The sequence below is a fragment of the Buceros rhinoceros genome, unplaced genomic scaffold, assembly GCF_000710305.1.
Source record: "Buceros rhinoceros silvestris isolate BGI_N320 unplaced genomic scaffold, ASM71030v1 scaffold31670, whole genome shotgun sequence".
Classification (NCBI taxonomy): Eukaryota; Metazoa; Chordata; class Aves; order Bucerotiformes; family Bucerotidae; genus Buceros; species Buceros rhinoceros.
This window is the reverse complement of record NW_010391831.1, coordinates 7,982-19,418: the sequence shown is the minus strand read 5'-3', so window position 1 is coordinate 19,418 and position 11,437 is coordinate 7,982. Positions and strand designations below refer to the sequence as shown.

Genomic DNA, 11,437 nt, shown 5'->3' with positions numbered 1-11,437 from the left:
TCCACAGCAGGAACCCTCCGTGCAGCGAGTCGGGAAGGAGAGAGAGCGAGCTTCCTCCTGGCTGCTGGGTTTTATAACCTTAACACGTAACACGGCACCTGACCCCTCTTGACCAATTAAATGTGGGATTAAAGCACTTGCAGGAAATAATTCCATTCGTCCATTTCCCAAAACAAGGAAGTTTTAGCCCAAACCGGGACAGCAAGTGTGTCAGAATTGATGTAAGGACCTTGGGTTTATTTGATGATGTAGAACTAGTCCTCAGTGTGCACGTAGTTTACAGAAAAATTGCAGAGAGCGTCTGACCCTCCAAGGTTGCTAATGTACCTTGATTTTCTGTTGATCTCTAGGTCCATAGATGTGGTACACTTCAGACCTGTCTGTTAACATATCCATATTTGTGTTGTGCTTTTCAACATGGAGTTCTACAGCTAAACATTTTTAAGCCTGAAGTTTGTCCTTGGGACAGGTCACTGATTCCAGTCCCCTGATTTTCCCTGTGCTGCTGCAGGACCTCTCAAGGAACAAGTGTATATCTGCACTGAGTATTTAAATGCCAAAACATCCAATACAGAATGACTCCACAGCGTTGATGTGAGGGTAACCCTCGTTTACAGGGGGCCTGGCTTTGCTGCCTCCGTTGTAATTCAGACAGTGTTTGCTTTGGTACAGATGAGACCACAGTTGTCTGGTATTTTCAGTCATGCCCTTTTCAGCTTCATTTCATAAGTCACTGTCACAGTTTTGCACAACTTTCATGAGATGTTCAGTAGCTGCTGGTTTCTCAACTTGAAGACTCCTTCCACCGAGCATTTTGCAGAGTTCAGCGCTTCCAGACCAGTGCTTTCCTTGGTTTCTTTTCACAGAGCCTTTATGAGTCTATGGAAACACAGCCCAAAGGCCACAGGCTGAATCCTCCTGGTTAAATGGTTGTCATGAAGTTTCAAATTGTCCTTTGGCACGGACCGATGTGATAGAGCACAAAGCTGATCTTCAGCTTTCTTTCTTTTTCATTTGCAGGAGAAATTTGAAGGCTTGTTCCATGCCTACGATGACTGTGTGACATTCCAGCTGTTTAAAAGCTTCAGGCGCGTGCGGATAAATTTTAGTAGTCCCAAGTCAGCTGCTCGTGCCAGAATAGAGCTGCATGAAACACAGTTCAGAGGGAAGAAGTTAAAGTTGTATTTTGCACAGGTAATGAAATCTCGTACCTGCTTCTACGTTAGCGCGTAGCTTTTACAGAAATGTTGCTCAGTAACACGGATTAAAAGTAATAAAGATTTCCCCTGTGCCCAGTCTCTCTGCCAGAAGATTACTCAGGCATCGTAATGCTGCCTGAGCTGTGGCTGCCCAGTGGGTCTGCAGTAAATGTAAAGATGGCTTGGGACCGGAGTTGGATGTTCAACACAGAGAAGTTACATAGCTCAGAACTGATACCCAACACTGGGTGTTTTCAGTGGGTAACTCTCTACACTAATCATAAAGAAGTGCTAATGTGAAATATTGTTAAGTTCATTAAAAAAGTAGGGCTGAGTTACTTCTTTGACCGCAACCCTGAGCCACAGTCAGGCTTCCTCCTGCCTTTTTTTTTTTTTCTTACTGAACACGTTGTGAGTTTCCGAAAAGGAATTCAGTAAGTTCATGTAGAAGGGAGAAGGTAGGGGGAGAATACCCCCAGCCTGGGGGCATAGGGGATTATACCCATCCATCGGAAGTGTCAGATGGGGGTTTCCGTTCTTCTTGGCCAAGGGTGAGAGAACCCAGATGTCCCACGGCCTGGGTGAGTACTAGGCCCCAGCCAGGGTATAGGAAGGTGAGGGAGGTTGAGAATGTGTTTTAGTAAGTTGCTGTGGCCACTGTGGCTTAGGGGATGCTCATAGTGCTTATAAGCAATGCAAGCGTGCTTTGAGCTGCCAGATTGGTCCTTCAGAGGCCTTAGGTTAAGGGCAGGCTCATTTGAAGGTATCAGTCAAATCTCAGAGGCAGGTAAACTTTGAGCCACTGCAGAGTGGTCAGAACAGGAGCTGGTTTGAGCCTAGGCAGAAGCAGAGCCTTGGGAAGATGAGAAACTACAGTTGCGAAAAAACCAATATGCTTAATGGGTTAGATGAGTTCAGGAGATCTTACAGCTGGATTTAGATGCTGACAGTCTACCTCAGTCCCATTTTATATGCCTTCATCTCCTAGATCTGGCTCTGAATTTTTTTCTGGAAGTTCTCAAAACCTGATGTTAAACAGATCTGAGAATCATTTCACTCAAACTGCCCAATCAAGAGGTTAATAGGAAACTGGGGATGACAGAAGAAAAAGAAAAACGTACATAATAGTGATTAGTCTCCTTATCTAAGCTGATTTCCTGCAAAGCCATTTAGGTATCTGCACTATGCTATCCAGTACGTGCAGTCTTAAAATAGCTTATTAGCTGTGTGCAGGGGATGAGTACGTGGCAGCGGCGCAGTGTCTGAGGCAGTGTGTGTTTGTGTTGGCCTGAGCCGGACCAAATCAGCACTCCCAGACTTGCAGTTCTGGGGGGCGTGGAGTCAAGAGACCCAGACTGTCTCCTTGCAGACCTTGCTGGTGTAGCAGGGTGCTGCCTCAGCCTTGCTGTCAGGCAAATACCTGAAGTCTATTGCTTCTGGGCCCAAGGAGGTGCGGCTGTACTGTAATTCATTATGGGGAGACTTCTTTTATAGACCAGAATAAAAAGCGGGGATTAAACTAATAATTCAAGATGAAAGTAAATTGAGAACAATTAGTTGCAGATGACTAAGGAACACGACAGATTCTTTTTTCTCTTGAGCTAAAGAAATCAAATCTTAGAAACCTTTCTGAAGTTACTGGTAAGGCCTTGGTGGAGGAGGTGCTGGTTGCTTGTCTAATGACTGTTTTTATTTAGGGGTTGAGGCCAGTAGATGACAGCAATATCTCTTCAGCCCCAGAAGTCTCTGAACTAGCAGCTGTGGATACCAAAGCTTTGCATTTATCCTCAGAGAACATGCACAATAGGCACAAACGTTGTAGCCTTGCTCATGTAACGGCCCCCCTCAGTCTATTTACGGTAGAGGAACCATCTGTAAGGTTGAGATGAAATTCATCTCCAGGCCTTCTCTGCTGAGACTGATGCTGAAACCTCACCTGGGTGACATTTGGTATTAGAAGTGTAGAAGTGTATGATGAATGTTGAAGTGTATGATTTAAGTAATTGTTCCATTTACCCGTCCTGTTCTGAACAATGTGTTTGTTATGCTTTAAAGATTCAGACCTCTGAGACAGATGGAGACAAACTTCATTTGGCACCACCACAGCCTGCAAAACAGTTTCTCATCTCGCCTCCAGCCTCCCCACCTGTAGGGTGGCAACCAGTAGATGATGCAACACCTGTCATCAACTACGACCTCCTTTATGCAGTTTCTAAGCTGGGACCAGGTAAGCTTGTGTGAAGATGTGTCAGAAGTCGCAGTGTAGAGAATAACTCCAGAGGAAGGTGGGGTAAAGCCTGTAAAATGTATTAAAGCTCTGGGTTTAAATTAATGCATGTCAACCAGTTCTTTGCTTAAGAATGAATTTTACTGTATGTATGTACAGAATTTTATCTGCAGCTCTTGAGTGCGGTTTGAGTGATCAGCAGATCAAAGGTTGTTGACACAATTTATTGTGCTTGGGTTTGTGCTTAGATGTGCTTAGATGAGACAACTGATGGTTTCGGTCGGGACTGGAGACATGCTTCTCCGTGAACTAGGGGAGGTTTTGCTTTGAATAACATCTTCTTGGTGCTGCTTTCCAAGATACAGAATATCTCATCCAGTGTTCAGGCATCACTGCATCTCCACGCTGCATCAGCATGGAGAATCTCTCATGTTAACAAGTTTGTTGAGAGGGAACGCTGGCAGCACCGCTCTGTTGGCACTGCCCTTTTTCTGTTGGAAACTGCGTGCAGAAGGAATGGGGTAAGTTGTAGCCCCTATCAAAATAGGATAGATGTCAGTGGATAATGCGGAGAGATGTTACTCCCTCTGCCCATGTTCAGCTAATGCAGGAATGGAAGCCAGCTGGGATTTTCAAAACTTTCCCTTAGAAAATGCTCCTCTGATGAAACCAAGGTTTTCCACAGGAGAGGATTACTTCTGATTTCATTAGGTCATCTTTACAGATAGTTTTCTTTCAAAGCTGTTGAAGCATCCTCTTTTAAATAGTTTTCAAAAGGGAAAAGGTTCCAGTTTCAGGCCTAAGCAGTATAATTTAGAAATTAAATCTAATTTACATTTGTAAACCATAAGAAAAAATAGCTTGTTAAATTATTTTCATATAAAATAAAGCACTTCAAATCCAATCTAGTAACAATGGAGGGGCGGGCTCATGAAAATTCATCAGAGTTTATTTTTGAAATTCTTGTGGGATGAGAGAATTCTTTTCTCCCCAGCTGTACTGAAGATAGTGCTCGGTTGTTCTGAGACTGGCTTCTAGTGGCAGACATCTCATCACTGGGGCTTTTGTGTAACTGCTCCAGAGTAACCCAGAGCTGAGCGCGTGGGGTGCAGGAAGAGATGTTTCGTGATTCACAAGGTCTGTGGGATGATTTTGTATCTTTCTCCCGTGGGATCTCTCACAGGGGGCACATATATATTGGGAAGAACGCCAGAGATACCTACGTTTTGTGCCCGTTCATCAGGAAAGCCCCATGGAAAAGGGCTGTGGGGTCTAACACGTAGTACTAGATTGCAAATAGTTGTTTCCAGAATTGATGCTTGGCTTCTAAACTGCTGAATAAAAGAAAAACAAAAAACTCCTTTTTTTTCCCGTTGATGCAGCACTGTTATAAATGGAAACATGTAAGCGAATTCCCTCGCTAGCTGGGTAATAAATCAATTCCTGTTCTAGAGCAGTGGAATGTGAAATATCACTCATTGTCCCACGCGCTGGGACAGCTTCGCGTGAAGGTCATATTCACCCGTATTTAAGGAGCCTGCAGGGAGCAATATGAAAAGTTATCGTGTGCTCTCTTCTTGCTATTTTTAGCACTTGTTAGAGAGATCAGTTTTAGTTAACTGCAGTGGTGGTTTTAAAATAGTGTCGCAGCTCTCGGTTGTGTGTTTACTATGTTTAGAATTTCACTGAAAACCAAATCCCACCAAAACTCATTTCTCAGTGAAACACAGTGCTGGACATCAGATAACACTGGTAGCCTCAGCTAAGTTACGGGTTTTTTTAATTCAAAAAAAAGAACTGTGGCTTATCAGCTACCAAAAAACACTGACTGGCGCAGGTTTTACAGACCTCTGAATGTTAGAGCCTGACTTCTGTGTCTTTAACTTGCGAGGAATCTTTGCTATACTAAATACACTGATTTGGTAAGATTCATACCTGAGAACCAGGAAAACTCATTGGAGCATGGAAATGGTGAACGGTTTATATGTCCTCAGTACAAGGTGAGTTTCACCGACCTGCTTCACTGGGGATGTAAGACACACCACTTGGACACAGACCACGCTACTTTCCCATTCCATGAGCACAGGTCGTCTCCTTTCACATGAAGCTGCCATAATCATCAGAGCCACAAAATCAGAGACTAAGACTGTCTCCAGGTGCAAAGGTTGGGAAATTTGCTCCAGAGTAAAACAAACAGGCTGGAAGCTAGTTAACAGATTTGCTGCGTGTTGTCTTTTTCCAAGCTCATGTTTGGGACAGGTGTGGTTTGTTTTTTTTTTTTTTTTGCAGCCTTGTGGCTGCAGCAATGACCATCTGGCATATCAGAGGTCTAACAGGAAAGATTTCTTTTTGCTGTGCACAAAATGAAGCTGGATTTTGGTCTTTTGACATTAAATTGAGATCATTAAAGGTGCCTTTACTTCTTAGGGAAGACCATGACATGTTTAATTAAGTTTCTGGTTGATTGATGCATATTCTCACTTTCTGCAGATGCAGAAATGGAGCGTTAAATGAGGCATGAACAAAATGTAGATCAGTCAGAGCCAGCAACTGTGACTGAGCTGCTTCTGACCACCAGCCTACAATTATTTCAATATATTGCAAATAAAGCAGTGTGATCGTTAATTTCTTTGATGAAAAACACATCCACTGCCAAGAGAATTTCCAGCGGTTTAAAATACTGATGAAGGTACAAAGGCTTTGCACTGAACTAGGGTGGCAGTTTGGCTGTTTGCCTCTCGGGCCCCGGGCACGTCTCTGCCTGGCCAGACTGGACCTGGCTCTTCCCTACAGGAATGCTTGCAACAGACCAAGCTGTCATCTAGTCTAGGCACTCATGACTTTTTCATAACAGTTTATAAGGTCTTGGTTTCATCCCACTGAGGAATACAGGAACTAATTTTACGTGAGAAATGTTTGTAAGGGGGAAGGGGGCAATCTCCAGGTCTAGGCTGTGTATATACAGCAGAGCTGCTCCTCTCAAAGAAAAGGCAGCTATGTTTATGCTGCCAGTTTATTAGTGCAGCACTTCACAAACCATCACCATCTTCCTGGCCCTAGAGTAAGTCTTTATTTTCTAGAAAACAGTCCTTCCCCCTCCTTATCTACCCACCAACCTGCATATTTCTTCCCTCCTTCACCCACTGCCTCTTTCAAACCTGTTACCCCGGTTTCTTCTCAACAGACTGCCCTGTACTCCCTCACTTTCCAAGTCCTGCACTCTTCAGAGTGCCTTTGCCCAGGATCCCAGGAGCCACCCTGGCCTTCCTGTGCCAATCTCAGCCCTGCCTGCTGCCCACACGGTGGCTGTCCAGACAAATTGCCTTTCTCCCATGGCTTTGATTCACAGGTCACGGCTCCCCTGATGAGATCTGCACTGTATGGTAACATACAATATGGGTCAGGCTCCTGAGCACTTACCTGCTCCATGTGCTCCCTAGTGTGATTTTGCCCTCTATCAGTTAGCACTCGCCTCCACAATTTCAGACACCATTTGGAAAACAGGGCAGGCTGGGCACCATCTCCAGTAGCTCATAGATACAAATTTGTACCCGTTTCAGTTCTCTCCACGTTTCCCAGTCCCGCCTCAGCGTTCCAGCAGGATTTGCACCTCCATAATGTCCTCAGGCTGTGCTCCACGTCATATAAAATACATTTTTCATGTTATGAAAGCACCACCATGAAGTGACAGTGGCTCTTGGATGCACAGTGGTCCCTCCTGGGACACAAAGGAGACCCTGCAGCAGACTGTGCCACTTGCTGCTGGGTCTGCGAGTGATTAGCAGTTAGAGTAGGGGTCAGGTCAGGGCTTCAGTTCTGTCTCTGAGCAATTAAGATGTAGCTGTTCCTGCCATGTTCTAGCTGGGCTTCTTGCGGAGGGTACGTGGCTCTCGCCCCTGCGCTGCCCTGGGTTTGCCTCCCCCTTGCGTGGGGAAGGGGGGACCGGGGAAAAGCAGGACCCTGCCCGGTAAATGCTGCACACAGGGATTTCAAACCATGTATCGCACGGCAAGTTTTCTACACCCAGGAGTTTCCAAACTCTCATGTCTGCTCTCACTGATTCAAAGGAAATACTAAATACTTGGCATTCCAGAGAGGATTAAAAGGAGGTGGAGGGGCAGGCAGATGGGTGATAGATAAAATTTTCCTTCTCTGTCCTTTCTCTCCCCTCTGTTATGTGGCTGCTTCTGCCCTTCCCTTTCCGGGGACAGGGTACAGGAGAGCTGCTGGGACCAGAAAGCTTTTGTTCTGCCTTGTCCTGCTGGGCAGGAGAGGAGGGTGCCCTTCTCCTGCAGCATGAGTAATGGACTTCCAGAGAGCAGCTCCTCCACTCCACGTGTGGCAGATCCACGTGGCAGAGGTACTACAGGGGATGGCTTGTACCTTTTCCAGCGTAGACAGACAGCGGTACAAAGGCCCATCCGTTATCCGCACCGTATTAATTGTGAAGCACTTGGATGAAGGGACTGTAAGTGGAAGGTCTTTTTATGATGCTAATGACGTGTTTAACATGGAATGGACAGCTCTGAACCCATTAACCTTTGATCACGAGTCAGAATGGGGGATGAGGGAGCTGCATAGTATCATCACCATTTCTTCATTATTAATTAAGCATATAAACGTGCTCTTTGCTGGACAAAAGTGCGTCATTAGACAAGAGATGCAGCATCAATGAAAGGTCATACTGCTGATTCACAAAGAGATAGAAAATCACTCGACAGCATTTCAAATTCTGAAATATCATAAGCTGCTTTTGCTCTGTTTTTGTGGTCTCCTGAGGCTGTGGGTTTGCTTGTGGTTAATGTGGTCACAAAAAGTGGTGCCAAGTGGCACAAAAGCTCAATTTATTTTTATTTTTTATGCTGGAGGTGTTGATTAAGAGGAAAGAAAAAAAATGTAAAAAAATCAAAAGGGAAGGGGTAATCTGACTGTCTCTATTGGATTTTTATTTTGTGCTTATTACCTTAGTATTTTTCTGCAAACAGCCGGTACATTTAGGAACAACACACAGCTGTAGAAAAGTCCCGGGGTTACTGTTGTCCTGTTCCTAGCTCAGCCATCAAAAGGTTTTCTTCAGTTTGAGCCACAGTTCTGCAGGCATGCATAATTGTGAGTCCAGACTGAGTCTGCAGCTCATTTATGCTCAGAAATAACTGTGTGCCTTAAAAACCTGATTTATGAGTGCATCCCCTTCTGATTTGCAAAGTGGCATTAACTGCTGTTGCAGTTACTCGTGCCAGAGGCATCTGAATATTTTTCCTTGTGTCTGTACTTATTTCCACTGTTCTTTTTCAGCAGAAAGAGTCCTTCTGGGAAGGATTTGAACAGTGAAAGAATGTGGCATTTGAACTGGGATTATTACCTTTTAAGAGGGCAGTGAATCTGATTTACTTTGTGGTGCTGGTGTATGAGAAAAGAGCCCGGTGTTGCGTGCACAGCACCGCAGAGTCGCTGGTAGCTGACAGTGACCAATGTAGCCTTCAGTGCTGGTTGGCAGCATTGACGTCAGCCCATAGCTGAGAAATTAGCTGAAGCCCGCAGGGGAAATAGGCAAAGAACAACCATATAATTTCTCGATGCAGCACAACCGAGCTATTTCTCTTTTTTATATTTTAGCCTCTCAGCAAGACCTGTAATGTTTTGCTCAATTTGGATTCAGAGGAAAGGTTGCCAAAAATAGAGCAGTTAAATGTCAGCATTAATGGTATCACAGCAGTAAAATATTTCTCACAGCAAGATGCCTGACTTATAGCTATTATTCACTAGTTGCCTCCTATTTTTTAGGCGAAAATGCAGCATGTCCTCCAGTCTTACTTGGACCCAACAATTTGTCAGCACGGATAGAATGTGAGCACAGTCCCAGAGCTGCATGTGCTCATGCAGGGCCAAACCTGTAACCCCTTTCTCGCATGAATTACTCTGCCCAGAGATGCTAGTAAATAAAAATCCAAATTAGCAACATGAGCAAACTGCCAGTGCTCGGGGGTAGGGACTGCCACTTCACTGCTGTCATCCACCACCTCGCGCTGCCAGGTTCTGCTTGTGAAACAGGCACTTAGGAGATGCTGCACCACAAATACAGGTCAACGGGGTGTATTGGGACCTCGCCTTCCTTATCTCCAAATATTTTGCAGGCAATATGCAGTGGTTCTGGAGCACTCTTAGGGAAAAAAAAATTCCGAGCTATCAGGTGTGCATGAGGTCACTGTAAACTTATGTTAATTTAATTGTGGCTTGTGGGTCTTGGAGATGAGTGATGGCAAACAGCCCAAAGTGGGAGAGCACATTATCTGGAATGGTTTCTAGTTTTTAGTGCTGCAAATGGGTGTTTGTTACTTCTGAAAGACCAAGTCATCCTGTCAGAAATGTCACCACTGGGACTTTTTTTTCTTCACAGTCTTAAATTAATTTCTTGCAATTTAATACCTGATACCTCCTGACATCCTGTGTAGCACCCAAAACTCATCTAGTGCCAACAGCACTGAAAGTCCTGTGTCTGGTCCTGATTTCCCTTTGATGGCTTGTGGGCTCCTGCAGGTGACCACCTAAGCCGTGTTCATCTTCCTCATAGGAACATCGGGCAAAGACTTAAATCAGGAATGTACACAGTTAGAAAATCTAATGTCCTGTTTAAGCGTTTGGCCTGCTAGTGATCTTTTGTAGACTGTAACCTCACCCGTAGAGGCAGAACTTGTTACAGCTCCAGCTAAAGAGCTTTGAACCTCAGGCTCCATCTGGAGCAGATATATGTATTTTTTTATTCCTGGAGCAATCGAACCAAGTGTTGATGTCTGGCTGGAGGCAACAAGTTGCAGAATCTAGTGGACTTTGAATGGACTTTAAATGGACTGCAGCTATGCTAGACTGAAAGAAAACCGCAGAAAAGAATAACTCCTTAACAGGAGTGACATGACTTCAGACCTAATGTTTGATAGGCTGGATTCCAGTCCTCCTTCTTGACCATGAACTTCTGTGTTCTCTCTCCTCTTTGTACTTTCTTTTTTCCCCTCCCCCCCACTGCTGTTGGCCACTAATACTGGTGCAAAACACCATCCTCAATAGCAGGATATTTTATTATACCTCACAGACCAGTCATCACCAGTGACCCCGGGGACAGGATCCCCAGCACCTGTTGTGACAGCTGATACAGTCCAACTGTGCTTGCCCTCACCTGTATTTAGGAGCAGCAGCAGCACGCGCTGATCTCCCTACCCCGGCGCAGGTGTATTCTGCAGCTCCTGAGTGCCGTGGTCTGCACTGCTACTCAAACTGTCATCTTTTGATCTAATCTTTTTTCTCTGCTTCCAGGAGAGAAATATGAGCTGCACGCGGGAACAGAGTCCACCCCCAGTGTGGTAGTGCATGTCTGTGACAGCGACATGGAAGAAGATGAGGACCCAAAGAATTCTCCAAAGCCAAAAATCATTCAAACTCGACGCCCTGGTCTGCCACCTCCTGTATCTAACTGAGCCTCTCCGGCAGAAGCAGCACTTCTCTCCTCCAGCACAGCTCTTGGTTTTTGTTTGCTTTGTTTTGTTGGAAGGCACCGTTGCCTTTTGAGTGAGAGGACATTAAACTCATTGAAACCCCTTCACAGTAATCAAGCCTATGTAATAAAAGGGCTAGGAAAAAGATCTTTGTATATGTAACCATATCACACACCAACTCTAGATTTTTCTGGCAAGGACAAAACAAGGCGGAGCAAACAAGGGAGAGTTTCAGTCTGAGGATTTTTTTCACAGCTATAATTTGCATGCAGAAACACCATGAGGAGAGAGATCATTCAGGGTGGGCAGTGAGGCCGCTGTCAGGTTTGATGTTCAAACTCCCAAAACCCTTGCTACTGCCCTTCATCAAGCAGCAGCCTGCTCCTCTGACCTCCTTGGTTCCCCAGAAGACCTTAGTCTTTGCCCTTTTCCCCTTTATTTTTATATTCAGGGGGCTATGTGTGTTGTTTTTAATCTACTAGCAGCTTGGTGGCCTTTTCATCCCCCTGGAATCTTCTGTAAGG

At 45.0% G+C, this 11,437-nt stretch overlaps 1 protein-coding gene across 1 annotated transcript; it reads left to right on the top strand.

Moving 5' to 3' along the window:
• Positions 1–1,020: 1,020 nt before the first annotated feature.
• Positions 1,021–10,895, top strand: RCAN2 (regulator of calcineurin 2; the record flags this gene model as incomplete). Its single annotated transcript, XM_010143126.1, has 3 exons — positions 1,021–1,194; positions 3,255–3,426; positions 10,735–10,895. Coding segments are annotated over 3 exons (507 nt in total), but the record flags the coding sequence as incomplete, so codon positions are not given.
• Between the last annotated feature and the right edge of the window lie 542 nt (positions 10,896–11,437).